At 40.0% G+C, this 16,876-nt stretch overlaps 1 protein-coding gene across 3 annotated transcripts in view; it reads left to right on the top strand.

The window, feature by feature from the left end:
* Window positions 1–272: 272 nt before the first annotated feature.
* Window positions 273–16,876, top strand: part of PLG (plasminogen) — a gene marked incomplete at both ends in the record, with an annotated part of 45,096 nt that continues 28,492 nt past the window's right edge. For all 3 annotated transcript variants that reach the window (XM_079716801.1, XM_079716802.1, XM_079716800.1), the window contains 7 exons: window positions 273–321; window positions 4,538–4,673; window positions 6,156–6,262; window positions 10,087–10,201; window positions 11,944–12,083; window positions 13,495–13,615; window positions 15,207–15,325. In XM_079716801.1, the coding sequence (XP_079572927.1) occupies window positions 273–321; window positions 4,538–4,673; window positions 6,156–6,262; window positions 10,087–10,201; window positions 11,944–12,083; window positions 13,495–13,615; window positions 15,207–15,325 (787 nt within the window). The remainder of the gene's footprint in view (window positions 322–4,537; window positions 4,674–6,155; window positions 6,263–10,086; window positions 10,202–11,943; window positions 12,084–13,494; window positions 13,616–15,206; window positions 15,326–16,876) is intronic.

Here is a 16,876-nt window from a genome sequence, read left to right as displayed (position 1 = left end):
ACGGAAGCAGGAGGCAGTGTGGGGCAGCTGAGGGGGCGGGCAGCCGCCACCACTTCCCAGCATCTATTGCAGACTCCGCTCTCAAACATTTTGTAAGATCCTCCTGTCGAGGTAATGTTTGAACACTTCAGAGCACAGTGCCCATGGGCCTCCAGGAGAATAATTAACTCCATTTGATTATCTTGTTTGTGGGTGCATTTCCTCTCATGTAAGTCAATAACATCTTAGGATTGGGACACACTGTTTTCCGGACACTGCTGGCCAGTCCCAAAATGGAACATAAGGAGGTGGTCCTTCTACTTCTTTTATTTCTGAAATCAGGTAAGACATAGAGATTTTTTCACTTTAATCAATATATTTTTTCCTAGCAATGTATTAAAAATAGATCCATGATGGTTTCATGTGCAACTTGTTGAATTTAGCTTTTGACTCGTGAGATTCCCAGGTCACAATCTAAGAGTGAGGAAATCTTCAAGAAGTGTTTCGTTTCCCTCATGGGAATACTGGAGACAAGTGGGCAGAGAAAATAATGAATGACGTTTTCAGTCTAAAAGATGGAGCCCACATGATGGTTATTTTAGTTAGAAAAGAAATAGCTCAGGTAGCTAACAACCCCAAAAGTTGTTAGTCTCTTTGCCTGGTTCTTAGTCTGCTTAATGTAGACCATTTTTGTTAAGGTGTCCTATTTTTCTGACTTTCAAATGTAAACAATGAAATATCTCTGACCATATTCTTTGACCAGTCTGTGGTTGTGTTGACCTGTTCTCTGTTTGTTATGACTTAAGGAAGGCTTTCCATACATAAAATTTTGCTTCTTATGCCTGGAGAAATCACAGGCATCGATTTGCAGGATGATGTCCATACAATAATTCAACAAATCTCCACTGAGTACCTGAGGTAGGCCGGGCACATTTTTATTCATACATGCATATGTGTGTGTCCTTTACGAAGTCCAGCTTATTTAGCTGATACCATAGGTATTATAGTAGACTTATACCCATTTTATAGATGAGGAAACCTGTCCTTAGGAAAATCCCATTATTTGCCTATTGACCAAACTCCCAGAAACTAGGACTTTAGCCAGGGCTTTCTGAGAAGGAACCTGATGCTTCTTCTCACTTTTTCAACTTTGCTTAAACCTTTGTTAAAATATTCTAAGCATGTCTTCGTAGTTCTTTTTTTTTTTGACAGCTTTATTGAGATATAATTCACATACTATACAATTCATCCATTTAAAGCATACAATCCGAAGGTTTTCAGTATTCAGAGTTATGCAACTATCACAATACCTTTTAGAACATTTTTATTATCCCCCAAATAAACTCCACACCCCTTAGCTGTCACCTCCAACCCCTCTTCTCCCCTCTCCCTAACCTCCATCCCCGCCCAGCCCCTGGCGATCACTGATCTACTTTCTGTCTCTGATTTGCCTGTTTTGGACATTTCTTATAAGCGCAATCATACATTATGTTAGTGGTTCTTCATATATACAATGTATAGATACTTGAAATTCAATTTATAAGTAGCCAGATAAAATTTTATGAGCTGTACTTTAAATTAGAGTCAAATACATTTGAATTTAGTGGAGCCATCTAAAGAAATATCAAAGAAAAAACAGCAGAAGGTTGCAAAAAGAGGTTTTCACGGGAAATGGTTGTGGGGAGTGGCGCAGGGGTGCACACTCTATTTTATTATTTATTATTTATTATTTTTTTGTGCACACTCTATTTTAGTCTATGGGAAGCGGGACCTGGAACTCTGGATACAGTGGGACACACCCAAATGTTAGAACAGACTTCTCTGCAGCAGGATTAACATATGTCTTCACCAACCTAGGGGGAAAAAGACTCGCATAAGCTCTTTTTTGAAAGGAAGGCATTTACTCTGTCTTTCCGTGGAAGTGTTTCATCTTTCCAGTGCACTGAAATGACCAGGGAGAGGAAAAAAAATCTCCTTTTACAGCTGTTCTCAGTGAGAGGTGGATAAGCAGTTTGCATTTCACAAACCACAAAGTCTTTTCTTTCAAACACACAAAGATGGATGTACATATACACACTACCATGATTTAAAAAAAAAACTAACCCACATTATTAATAAAATATACTTGTTTTGGTACCAGTATACATGTACATTCAGCATAGAATATAAAAATACTTTTGTTACTAAAAAAATTTGTCTAATATTTCTTGGTCAATAAATAAAGTGTATTACACCACGTTGTCACATGATCCCTGGAATTAAAGAAAGAAATTATTGGGGGAAAACTTTTCAAAGTAAAAAGAAAAAAATTTATTCTCTTTTGGGATATTTCTTTGGTGTATCAGCTCCTAAGGCGGGTCTCAGCAGCTATATGCTATGAAACATACTAACATAACATAATGAAAGGGTGGTAAAAATGGAAATTTTCTTGTTTTGATATCATTTACACCCCGGCCTGCTCTACTTTCTAAGAACTCTTCAAAAGATCTAATTTCAGTCTTTACAGTATATACTTTATAGAGTTCTTGTGTTTGTTTTTAAAGTCACATCCTGATCTATAGGATTTACCAAAGTACAATGCTTCCTGGAAATGAGAGCGCAAATTGGGAGGAAAAATACAGGATGACGACATGGGTATGGGTCTAAAATATCTATTTCTCTATAATCTCTTGATACATGTATCAAGTGCTTTTTTGGTGTATTAAACTACATCAGTCAACTTCTTAGTCAAGGATGGAACCATCCATCCTTCCAGTTTGGAGAATCTCAGGTCGAGGAAGGAAGAGCAGAGGCAGGGAGAGGGTGGGCTCCGAAAACAGCTCTGTCTTAATCTAGGAAAGTGCATCACGCCCTTGTGGCGTGTGTGTTTTCAGGTGGTAAGGGATGGCCCTTCTGGGAATGAGGATCTGACCCTTCATGACCCTTCCCACTAGATAATTTTCATCAGTACCCAAACATGCTCTAGAATGTCTCATCTTCAAAAATTTCTGAGAGGACCTAGAGCTGATCACACTAAGTAAGCCAGACAGAGACAAATATCCTATGATATACCTTACATGTGGAATCTAAAAAAAAATCATACAAATGAACTTATTTACAAAACAGAAATAGACTTAAAGACATAGAAAACAAACTTCTGGTTACCAAAGGGGAAAGAGGAGGGAGGGATAAATTAGGAGGTTGGGAGTAACAGATACACACGACTATATATGAAATAGATAACCAACAAGGACCTACTGTATAGCACAGGGAGCTCTATTCAATATCTTGTAATAACCGATAATGGAAGAGACTCTAAAAAAGAATATATATGTATAACTGAATCACTTTGCTCTACACCTGAAAGTAACACAACATTGTAAATCAACTATATTTCAATAAAAATTTTTTAAAAACTTCTGAGATTCCATATGGCCTCTAGGAAATGCTCCTTTCACAGCCAGATTTCTGCAGAGACTTGTCTTCCTTGCTGTTCCCACCGCCTCTCTTTGTCACTCTTCAACACGCTCACCCTGGCTTTGATCTCCACCCCTCCCCTCAAAGTGGTCAAAGTTGCCAGGTTGCCTAATCCCATTTAGGCAAACTTTAGGAAACTTTGCTGTCTCCATTAAATTAACCTCTTTTAGCCCCTCACCCTATGAAAACGGCTGGTATTTCAACCCAAAAGGATAGAGGCTGAGTCTCCAGGCTTGGAATAGAGCTGCCACAGCTGTCTCAGGCGCCATGTATCTCAGGAGTACTCTTTGTAGCCTTGCGGTGGGAACGTGGCTGAGGCCCCCGGCCACCCTCTGCAGTAGCAAGGGGGCAGAGCGACCTTCGAACAGACTCTTTGCCTCAGATTTTATGTCCAAGGAAAATCAAGGCCATTGTTTGTCCCGGGCTCTGCTGTTGTACAGTTTCCTCAGAAATGCCAAAAAGCTGTCATCCTCTTGGCAGAAATGATTTATCTTTAATAAATAGTGAGGGGTCACTCTACTAAGTCCAGTATAAAAATGACGATGTATGATGGTCAAGATTTAGTCCAGCTCTTATTTATTCTCGACATCATCAACTCACCAAAGTTTTTGTATCTTGTGGTGGAGCCATTCAGAGAATGCTTATCCCATCAGTTTAAGTGACAGTGCCACAACTAAAGTTTGCACTGTAGGAAATCGAATAGTGGCCTCCAGTTTCTATTTATACCCAGGGATGGACAAATCAACATCAAAAGTTGCCCTTGGTTGTCTCTTACTGCTCCATCATGACATGCAATTACTAGCAAACAGGTCAAATTTTTTCTTATTTAACGTTTCATACCCATTAACGTAGTAACATGGAAGTTGCTAAGTAGTTCTAATCTATTAACCTAACAATCCAGTTGATCTTTTAACATAGTGCCATCTATTCGTGGAACTGTTTTCCTGATTAAACATTTTTATTCACAGCCACCCATTCTGCTTCCAATGGAGCAGCCAGTTTTACTTCGTTGATGCAAAACGAATAGTTTACAAATTCATGAGAATTAAACAATGGTGTTGATGCATTTATCAGTTGTCCCACTTTTATCTTACATTTGTAGGTCTCGGAGACCCCCTGGATGACTATGTAAATACCCGGGGAGCTTCCCTGTTTAGTTTGACTCGGAAAAACCTGGTGACAGGAGGCATAGACGAATGTGCAACAAAGTGTGAGGAGGAAAGAGACTTCATTTGCAGGTATTTTCTTGGTCACTGCGCCTACGCAGAAATCCTGCTGCTTGAGACACTATTACGTTGATCACGAGAAATTTGCTCAGGGATTTATCAACGAAAATAGGATTTAAGAGGAAAGAGGAATTTCATGGGATTGGAGTTTGGAATCTGTATTTGCTCTCTGTATCTGAAACCATACAGTTTCTTGTTAATTAGTGTCCCCTTTAGAAAAATGCCCCCAAAGGAAGTTATTTATTTTTACACATGACATCGGCAGCTATTGTTCTGAGCTCTAGTTTTCTTTTTTTTTTTTTTTTTTTGCGGTACACGCCCTCTCACTGTTGTGGCCTCTCCCGTTGCGGAGCACAGGCTCCAGACATGCAGGCTCAGAGGCCATGGCTCACGGGCCCAGCCGCTCCGCGGCATGTGGGATCTTCCCGCACCGGGGCACGAACCCGTGTCCCCTGTATCGGCAGGCGGACTCTCAACCACTGTGCCACCAGGGAAGCCCTGAGCTCTAGTTTTTAACATTATCGTTGATAAATATTTATTGAGGATCATGTGACTGGAAGTGTCCTAGACCCTAAGGAGCCACAAAGCATTGATACAGTGATCGGTACATGGGGATATATATATATATATCAGTACATATGATAGATTTTTGTGTAGATACAAAAGCCAGTGCTTGCCCTTTTGAATTTATGGTGTAGTCACAGAAACTGGATAAAATATAAAAATTAAATAAAAACAGCCAATGCGAGACATTGATAAATGACATAATCAATACGTGCTCTATGAAGATTCAGAGGAAAGAACAATCCTGAGAGTTGAGATGACCAGGGAAGGCCCGGGGAGGAGGTGGGAACTGAGCTGGGCTTTGAAGGGTGAGATCCTGGTAAATACTGACCACGCGGGAGGGATTCTAGGCAGAGGGCAGCATGGCTGGGCACCTGTGAGAGGGATGATGAAAGGACCAAGTCAGCTGAAGCACAGGTTCACGCAGGAGATGGGGCAGGCAAGGAAGCCATGGACGGCTTTGATGCCAGGCTCAACATCCATGCAGGACTGAGGTACAGTGCAGGGAGGTGTGAGGGGGAAGGGAGTAGAATGCAGAGACGTAGTCAAGGGGAAGTTACAGGAGTCCATGTGGGCCCTCTCAGGAATGGGTTTAAAACACTCAGTTGCTTCTTTCCAGCACAAAGCCAATATTCTGGCACTTCATTAAGAAAACGAGTGAAGAAAGAATAAAGCGGTTGAAACAGAGGGGGGAAAAAAGAGAAAATTTGGAGGGGGAGAAGGTAAAGGTAGAAGAAAACAAGAGTAGCTACCATGTTGCTGCCTCCTTTGATGATACTTCATTGATACAGTGCCAGGTTGAATTGGAAGTAACAAATTCTGAGCTCCTTGATTCATCAAGAGAGTTATCTTTAGTCTCTTCCTTATTAATAAATCTTTGCTTTCCTTAAATAAAGGAAAAGACTTGTGTTTTCTGATTCTCTTCTGCAGGGCATTCCAGTATCACAGTAAAGAGCAACAATGTGTGATAATGGCTGAAAACAGCAAGTTGTCCCCAGTCCTTAGGATGAGGGATGTCGTTTTATTTGAAAAGAGAAGTACGTACAATGTTTTCTTCCTTCTCCCCATTCCCCTCCCCCTTCCCTCCCCCAGCCCGTTTAACACCTGTAATTTATCAGACCAGCGAATGGAGATGCTATGGTGTAGTGAAATTGAATTTGGAGTCAGAAGATTTGGCCACTAACCCACTACGTCAACCTGTATATATGACTTCACCTTTTAAGTTTCATTTCTCTTGGTTTAAAAACAAAGGGACTGGATTTACAAAATCACTTCCGCCTCTATGACCCTGAAAATAAGATACTGAAAATTTTATTTTATTTTTAAGGAGAAGAGGGAGAGTCTACAGGTTTCTTATGATCTTGGTTTTTTGTTCGGCAGGGACCATGGTCCTTGGTCTGAAGCCTGGAGAAATAGCAAAACTGAGGTGTTTTCAATCTGCAGTAACATTTGAATAGAGAAAATATCCTTAGTTTTACTCTTACATGTTCCACTTTTTTTCAGTCATGGTCTGTATTTCCCTTAGACTCTGGAATGGTGTCTTTTGAAAATGTGCAGAAGTTGCAGTTCCTTTTCCATAGTTTCCTTGAAAACTGTAGATCTTTCGTTGTCACGTGTGGCCTAGATTCCTACAGAAGTTGCATGTCTTCTAAGATGTGTAAACGTTCATTAAGTCTGTACGAAGATTGAAGTGAATAATGATGCTTTCAAAACTATTTCCTATTCTCTGTTGCTGGCGAGGTATTAAGACTATTTTGATAACAATTTTGCTCTCCAAATATTCTGTATCAGAGGTGTTGAACTCAACCAGAAACACCCTATTTCACTGATTCTTGACAATGGCTTACAACATTCTAGTTTCCCTACAAAACTCTAAATAAGATTTTGAGAAGTGGTTTTTAAGGTTAGGATTTTATCTACACATTGGTTCATCTTCTTAGGTTTAATTATCTGTTCCTCTGCTATACACACATCCAGCCCACTGTTTAGCTCTTATCCTTGAGTCTAAAGTGCAGATTAAATCTGAATTTTATCTGTTGATGTTACTAGTTCTTACAAATAGTAAAGGACGAGATATATGGGATTACCCACTGTCCGTCAGATTTTTTAAAAGGCTGGTGGGATACTCTCTGAAAAATGCTAACATTTAAACATGTCCTTTGTAAATTGTTAACCAGAGGATCATGGGGGTGACCGCTAGGCTTAGTTTGGATAATTGAAGAGTTGCCTGTTTTCAAGGTGATGGAAAGGAGCAAAAGGTTATATAAACTCTGGTGGGTACATACAAATAAAAGAGAGGTCAAAAGTCAAAAATCAGTCATTTTTTGGTGCTTGCTTCTTTACTGTGGAATATTGACCCACTGTTAAATTACCTGCCAGGGTTTTTCTGGGAACGGTCAGTGTCAAATTAGTTACATCTCTACTTTTGCCACCATGGCCACTGCTGCCACTTGGGTCTAAGCCGTCATCATCACTGGCTGCAGCAGCTGGTCTGTAACTTCCCTGCTTCAAACCTTTAATGCCCTAGAAGACAATCGAAATACTCACCAATTGCTGCAGGGCCCTGTATTATTTAAGTCTACCTCATGTGAGGGGCTTAAATCTGCCCCCCCTCCAGCAGGGCAAGCACACACCTCTTCGTCCTGGACCCTCCTCTGTTCTTCCGGCTCCTTCTCACCTCCCAGACTTCAGCTCAAGCATCTCCTCCTTTGAAAAGTCTCCCCTGACCCCTGGGCTCCAAAGTACCTTGAGTTTACCTTTTTGATAAGTGTAATATATCTACTATAATAATATATCTCAATGAAGATATATCTGCAATCTTTATATAGAGCGTTGGGTTTAAAGCAGTAGCTGCTATAGGTGTGTTAGAAGTCCCTTCCCCAGATAATTGATTGATTAATTTAAAAACTTGGCTAAAGTGGGGATCATAAAAGATGACACAAATATACCTTAAATATTTTATATTTTCATCGAAAATGGAAGCTTACATTGGCATCTTTTGATGTAAAGCAGAGGCTTTTTTTCTTTGAACCTGGGGCCACCAACAGGAGTTATCTGGTACATTTCTTGCATAAACCACACTCTAGTGACTTGTCTACGATAATTAGTGTCCTTCTCTTCAAACTCATATCAACTATATGAATGGATTGCTGTCAATGGATACGATGACAATTTTTAAAACTATTCAACTCGAGTCCTGCTACCTGCAGGACAGGCCAATAAATCAAGAGATGATTTGCTGGGACAAGGAATAGAGACTTTATTCAGAAAGCCAGTCAACCAAGAAGATGGTGGACTAGTGTCCCAAAGGACCATCTTCCCTGATTAGAATTCAGGCTTCTTTTATGCTAAAAGGGGAGGGGGTGAGGTTGGTTGCTGCAGACTCCTTGGTGTAGGAAGCCTCTGCTCTTGCAACTGGCCACATAAGTCCCGTCACCATGTTCCTATAAACCTCCAAAGAGATAAGTGTTATTCTCTGTTCTGCAACCTTTGGTCCCTATGTGAATGGAAAAGTGTTATACCTTTAGAGGTCAGAGCCTTGAGAATGGGCTATCCTATATATTCCAGGCTATAGGCAACATTCTTAACTTGTAGCAAAAGCAACAGAATACAAAAGTTAAAGAAACAGATCCAATATGGAATTAGATTTGTTTTTCCCTACTACACCATGGGTTCCATTTCTCTTTTTTTGCCTGTTCCACACTACTGTTTCCTACTGAGAGTTTGTAATGGAACAAGAGGCAACAAAGCATTGTGCAGAGATGCGTGTTGGCCTTATTCCAGCCTCACAGATTTATTGCAGGGATTATGATGAATAAATATAAAGAAGCTGGCACCGAGCACTTGACAGGTGCTCAATCAACAATAGCTATTGTTTGGAATTGACATATATACACTAACATGTATAAAATAGATAACTAATAAGAACCTGCTGTATAAAAAAAAAATAAAATAAAATAAAATAAACTATTCAACTCTTTCAAGTCCTTGAAACCATTCAACTTAATTTTTAAAAAAGCTCCATTTTCCCCCCATTTATTTCTCAGTTTAGATCATCTGTAATCAAATAGAGCTGTATAAAAAGTTTTGGAAATAAAAGCAACTGATTCTTGGAAAGCATATAACCTAACTGGTAGGAACAGAGTGGGTGGGCACACCCGAAAGTGGCCGGCCAGCCACAGATGCTCACCCTGCCACATGTGGGCCACAGGTGGGCACCTGGCAGCGTGTTTTAAAGGCAGGATGGGGTCCACTGGGCAACCGGTGCATTGGTTAAGTGGAGGCTGGTCGCGAGCACCTTCTGTAAACATTGAAAGTAGACCACAGTCATATCACCCTGTTTGACATTTTTTCATATTTAAAATACTACTGGGACCTTCCAAAAGTAGAAGTGGCTTGGATCTCTTTCAGCCTCTGAAAACCTGCTGCCCACCTTGTGAAGAAACCCCCATCCCCTTTTCCATCCACTTTCTCATGATGCTATTTATTTTCTCTGTTACATGCGTCACCACAAGGTTGTCTATTTCACAATCTGTGTTCTTGATTACTTTCTGTAACCGGCCCCCCTGACTCCACTGGAATGTAAGCTCCATGAGGGCAGGGCCTGTGCGGTTCCTACTCATGGTGTTTCCAGCATCCCCAGCACCCAGCATCTGCCCGGCACATGGAGGGGCGGTAGTTTTGAGTAAAGGAATCAATGCCCCACGTGGCTTAGTTAACTGTAACTCTTAGATGTAAAAGACTGTCTTTTTAGATAGGGGGCAATGGTGTCCTTTCTCTCAGTGTGTTCAAGTAGTGCAGGGCTTCTTCATGATTTTTCTTGTTGTGAAAGGGTTTGACCACTGTTTGCACTTCCTTGCAGTGTATCTTTCAGAGTGCAAGACTGGAAATGGGAAGAACTACAGGGGGACCATGGCCAAGACAAAAAGTGGTGTCGCCTGTCAAAAATGGAGTGACAGTTCTCCACACACACCCAAGTAAGACTTTCTCTTTCATCTCCGTGTTCACCTCTTATACTCAGAATGATTCCATTATTTCTGACTCAAACCAGAACATGTGACTAGCAGGTATGGGGAGAACCTTCCTGATGCTGGGGCAGAACCGTTCGATTATTTATGGAATAAAAGCAGACAATGGCTGCTTTCCATTCATTCTTGCGTATATGCTTTTCTAGAAGACTGAGAACAATAAAAAAGAACTATAAAACCATGAATTCTAGGCTGAAGCTGAGAAAAGACCAAAGATGACTATGCTTAGAACTGAATTAGTCTAAATCAAATACACCATGTGTTCACCTCAACATTGTGAAAAACAGATCATCTTGCAACTTGCCTATTATTTATTTTAGTGTCATCCTTTTTGTGCTTTGCCCAATATGGTATTAGGTGGATTAAGTTCTCATTAACAATGCTTATCAAGTGGGAATTTAGTGTCTATGACCCTTCCCCCTCCCCTACCCAAACAAATCGCCTTTATGCATCCCTATGAGATGGGCAGGTCTCATATTCCCAGCACATTAAGGCTTATTGAGGTTAAAAATGATTAAACCAAATGGCCAAATCATGGAATGTCAAGGGCCTTAGAGATAATATAGGCCATCTCTACCCCAGCAGATGAGGAAACTGAGATCTTGGGAGGACCAAATCTACCAAAAACAGGTACGTAGAAGAACCAGAAACAAGAGCTACCATTTCAGATTCTAAGTCTTAGGTTTTTGTTTTTTAATTTATTTTTGGCTGCATCAGGTCTTAGTCGAGGCACGTGGGATCTTTGTTGAGGCATGCGGGATCTTTCGTTGAGGTGCACGGGCTTCTCTCTGGTTGTGGCATGTGGGTTTTTTTTCTTCTCTAGTTGTGGCGTGCAGGCTCCAGGGCTCTGTAGTTGTGGCGCACAGGCTTAGTTACCCCGCAACATGTGGGATCTTAGTTCCCTGACCGGGGATCGAACCTGCATCCACTGCATTGCAAGGCAGATTCTTTACCACTGGTCACCAGGGAAGTCCCAAGTCTTAGGTTTTTAATCTAATTTCTTATCACTATGTAGCAACTCATCTCTGAAAATGAGCTTCACTCCATCCTCCCAGTCTCCCATTAATTCTGGATGCATCTCAGAGAGGATGTGGAATTTGGCATCAGACAGATCTGAGTTTAAACCCTTGAGATACTACTTATTAACTGCTCAAGCTTAGGCAAGATTTGATTTGTTTCACATGGCTGTGCATCAGTTTTCTCATCTGTAAAATGGGGATAATAACACCTTCCTGATAGGGATTTTTTATTAAGACTACATTAGAGAATGTATAGAGAAATTTTAGTGTAATACCTCGTGCAGAGTTCACACAGACAAAAGGGTGTTAACTTCTATTACTTTTACAGAGAGAAGGGCAACTGACAAAAGCAGGTGTTAGGAATGCATCGTGAATTTGGCAGGCTTTTGAGGGCTTTGTATTTCTACTGTGCATAAAGACACTTTGGCTCTACTTCCAGGACTTGGCTGTCCACATAGTAATAATAGTAATATTAGCTACTCTAATGAAGCAGGCTATCAGCAGAGACACTGAAAATTGGGTGACACAAATGCTATAGCACATAGCCAAAATGCATTTGGATGACACAACCTCGAATCACAGATGGGAAAGAGAGGGTGTCTTATCCTGCCTTGCTGATAACATACTGATTTAAAAAATATAGTCAAAGTGGTTCTTTTTCATCCTCCACAGCTTTTCACCTGAAAAATATCCTTTAGCGGGATTGGAGGAGAACTACTGCAGGAACCCAGACAATGATAAGAAGGGACCTTGGTGTTACACCACAGATCCAGGCACGAGATATGACTACTGCGACATTCCTGAATGTGAAGGTCAGGGCTGGCTCTAGAAAATGCTTTCCTATTTGCCCTTCGTCTGTGGAGTAATTTGCTGTAAATCAATTTTCTACAGGGATATTAATAATCAATCAGTGCTGTGTTTGAGAGAATCATGTAATACATGACCTCTTGGAAAGGACCAATTTTGCATATTTTCCATTATTGATCTAAGTTATTTTTATTAAAATGTACTTCAACAGGGACTAATATAAAACTAGATATAAACTCTAGATGCAAACTTCTTATGCTTAAAGCTCTGACACAGTATAAAGCCAAAAACATATTTGCAATTAAATCATTAAAATAAAACCACAAAATCAATACAATTCAAATACACAATATTAATTTAACATGGTAGACTTTGTTGTTTCATTGAAACCATGCAATGAACCAGTTTTTAAGTCAGGATTCTGTCATTTTAATGGGCCAATCAATTTAATAGTGCACCTCAAAAGTCAATGCTAAAGATTTAAAACATCCTATTGAAAAATGTTCATTTCACATTTCCGGCTATATTTATTGGTGCAATGAGGGAATGAACAAGGGTGAGATATGTGTAACCACATGGATAGTGTTTGTACCACGTGAAGGCTCACTTCCCCATCACTTTGTCTATTCCAGCCATGGGGATCCTTTGCTTGTACACTATGTTATGAGGTCATTTGGCCCTTCACTGACATGAGAGCATCATTTTTGCATCAAGTCTGCTTCTGTTTTCCTTATTACCCCGTAAAAATTAAAGTCTTATATTACTTTGCTGCACCTTGTTCTTTCAAGTATTCCAAAGTTTCCATTTTTAAGTGATGTAAGAAAGAAAAACAGCTAGTCATGCTTCTCAATAATATAAAAACAGAAGCACTGTCCCTTTAGGTGAATATTGTTCCTGCATGAGGTCATGCAAAGCAAAAACCCTAGCACTAAAATCCTGAGAGGGTGCTGGCTTATTTGGCAGTTATCCATACGATCAGAATAATTTCATAGAAAATTTTAAAGACCGCTATTGGAAAGGGGACCCCAAATATTAAAAAATTCTAGTAGAGAACTTACCGACTCCTGAGGTTATGTTCAACCTCTCCCCCACCCACTTCCCGCCCACCAAGGACCACACATTCCACTTTGAAGACATGGCATTATGGAGTTTCTGGATTTGGTCAAGACTATAATAGTTGAGAAGGTATCAACCAAAATATACTAATTTTACCATTTGAAAAAGAGAATGACGTTATAGATTGTATTAGAAAATTAAGCCTTTATTGCCAATTTGGTTGCCAAGTGATTGTTGGAAAAGTACATCGAACAAGTGGCAAAGTTATCAGACATTTCTAGTGGAATTCTAGTTTTTACTCTGTTTCGCTTCATCCATTTCCGTTTCTTTCTTCCTTTCCTTCTTGTCCATTCTGCCCAGATGAATGTATGCATTGCAGTGGAGAAAATTATGAGGGCAAAATTTCCAAGACTGTGTCTGGACTTGATTGCCAAGCGTGGGACTCTCAGAGCCCACATGCTCATGGATACATTCCTGCCAAGTAAGTCTCACTGGGAGTGGAATTAGATGTTTATGACTCTGCAGTGTTACGGGTAATTTAAAGTTATTTAGATATTTTAGCATTCCTCAAAAAGTGAACATACCTGATGCTTTTGAATTTCAAAGTTTGAATCTTCCCACATGACTGCAAATGAAGGATACATTCTTACTACTCAAAATGTGGTCCATGGAAGAGTGATATCATCTGAGAGTTTGTTAGAAGTGCAGAATCTCAGACCCACTGAATCTGAATTTGCCTTATAACCAGATTCCTGGCTAATTCGTAGGCACATTAAAATTTAAGAAAAACAGATACATCTCACTTGTGTATTTTCCAAATATTTCCCTCTTCTCTTTCTTCCTTTCCTTTTCCTTCATACTGATGAGATTCAAGGCTTCCTAGCCTATGATCTGTGGATGGGCTTTAGGGCTTTGTGAACCCCTCAACATTTTATGTGTATTTATATCAGTACATTTTTCTGGGGTTGAGGATTCCTAACTTTCACTAGCTTCTCAAAGGGGATCATGAATCTATAATAGAAATAAGAATCCCTGATCTAGAAAGTAATGATTAGTTCTACAGTACAATGTTCTACATCTTCTAATTAGTTGTACAATGTGCCTAATTGTACACATTAATTGTACTTAAAACACCTCCCTCTCTGTAGCTGTTTCGGTCTTTCTCTTCTTTCTTTGACGACTATAGGATTATAACGGGGCTTATAAAAACTTATAGGCAAAGAGACTAAGTCACATATTTCAGTGTAGAAAACAGCTCCACTGAATTTCTGTACCTTCCATTCCAAATAGCTGTCTTAAAACACAGCTGTTGCCATTTTCCTTTCCCTACTGTATTCAAAGAAGAAATACAGTAAAGCCTCAAGGCTCAGAATTGGGTAAATTTACTTTCAGGAAACTGGGTAAATTTACTTTCAGGAAAGCAATCCTGCAAGATGATTGCTTAAGCCACTGCTGGTTGCCCTGTCCATCCTGACTAAGCATTTACGGTCTCAGGAAGGGATGTGAAATGAGACCAGAGGGGCACGAGGCGTGGCGTGCATCTCACAGCCTCAGTCACTGGGTCCCTGTTGTTGAGGGGACTCTCTGGCTTGCACACAGGAGCATAGCTTATCTGTCTCAGTTTCTATAAGCTTAAAGGCTAGCAGGACCAGAACCAGGTAGATCAGAAGGACAATTCCTTTACACAAGGAAGACACCAACTTCTAGGCTGTACTGTTTACTAGACGACTATCTCTAGCCAGTAAGTACTTTGTGTTTTAAAAATTACGATTATTTGCAGCTGAATAATTGGAGTTGGCTTACGTCGGTTTTCCAGATGGCCAAAATGATAAAGTTGATCCCATTCTATGATTTCTGCACATGTAAACTGTTAGAAAAACAATCCTTAGGACACTCGGTTAATCTTTCTTATGAGATTGTCGTCACATGGAGGGTGACCTTCATCCAGGCACCTCCTTGGGTGCCCCACTGTGCCTAGCACAAAGCAGGTGCTCAATATTTGCTCATTTGAAATGATCCTCATCTGTGGATGTAAATGTTCAGTGCTGTTAAAATCCTTCTTGCACATTCAGATTTCCAAACAAGAATCTGAAGATGAATTACTGCCGTAACCCTGATGGGGAGCCCCGCCCATGGTGTTTCACCACCGATCCCAGCAAACGCTGGGAATTCTGTGACATCCCGAGATGTAGTAAGTATGCTTATACCCAGTCCTCAGGGATCTTTACCTGTTCTTCTCTTGGAATCAAGAGTGCTGTGCCTGAGTGCGATGCCTGAAAATTGCCCTATAAATTCCATGGGATGTGATTACTCTTTTTTTTTTCTATTTTATTTTTATTATTTATTTTTATTTTTACATCTTTATTGGAGTATAATTGCATTACAATGGTGTGTTAGTTTCTGCTTTATAACAAAGTGAATCAGTTATACATATACATATGTTCCCATATCTGATTACTCTTTCAAAACTATTTATTGGATACTGTAAGTAATTGATCAGAGTATCTAGTTACTATGGGGTTTTCTTGGTCCCATATCAGAGACTTCTGCCTTTTTTTGAGTACATATGAATGTAGGCTTTTGGGAGCCATCTCTGACCCTTATGGTTCTCTAGTGCTAAAGGCAAATCAGACCCACGCCTTCTAGTACATGGGTTTCATTATCAACCAGAGTTCTTTTTAATTGTAAGCAAAGAGGTGTCTCTGGATGTCCAGTTTTTCAGTATGTTCCACTTGGGAGGGAGCAACAGGAGAAGAGAGGTCGGGGGAGAAGATGAAATGGTAGAGACCGCTCAGGAATGAGTTGGAAACAACAATTTTATAATATTTTCCTTCTATGAGAATTTGAAGCAAGGCACTGAACAAGGGCATCTGAGACTGTTAAAAAGGACTTAGCAGGCCGTGAGGGCCGGCTTCCTGTTCTTCGCTCTGATGGTCATCCTCCAGGATGCTGGAGCGCCTCGGTACTCTCCTTCTTTATGAGCATCAGTTTCTCTTTCTGTCATCTTCTTTTTTTTCTTGAGACTTTCTTTTTTTTTTTTAATTGAAGTATAGTTGATTTACAATATTGTGTTAGTTTTGGGTGTACAGCAAAGTGATTTGGTTATAGATATATATATAATATATATATATATTCTTTTTCACCCGATTCTTTTCCAGTATAGTTTATTACAAGATACTGAATATAGTTCCATGTGCTATACAGTAAATTTTTGTTTACCTGTTTTATATATGGCAGTGTGTCTTAAGAATTTCTTGACTTCTCACTGCATACCATTTTCCTTGGAGACACTATTTTCTTTCTTCCCATGGACTCTCTCTGCTGTTTGGCTTTGCGGAATATTGGGGGTCAGCCAGTTATGTTTACTTAATGAATAATTGATTCTTCATAAAGGAAGTCAGATTGTTGGTACACGTGCAGATTTGGGGTGGGATGTGACACATGTTGATCCTTAGCGTGTGTGATGAGCTGAGAATATAGAGAAAACAGAATAGAGAAAGAAGCATCTATTCCAAGGGTCTTGTCCCTGAAGGAGCTCCTCATGAGATGGTCTTGGAAACATCGACTCTACCACATCAACTTCTTCTGAAAAACGATAAAAAATTTTCAAATGCCAATATCTTGGAGAATGAGTGGAAAAGAAGACAGGCTGACACTCCCTGCATCCATCCATTCCCCCATAATATCCATCTGTGAATCCTTTACTTAAAAAACATTCATTGTCATGTATTTTTCCCATTTA

The sequence above is a fragment of the Hyperoodon ampullatus genome (genome assembly GCF_949752795.1).
Source record: "Hyperoodon ampullatus genome assembly, chromosome: 12".
NCBI lineage: Eukaryota > Metazoa > Chordata > Mammalia > Artiodactyla > Ziphiidae > Hyperoodon > Hyperoodon ampullatus.
The sequence above is the reverse complement of the archived record's forward strand: the minus strand, read 5'-3'. Positions and strand labels throughout refer to the sequence as shown.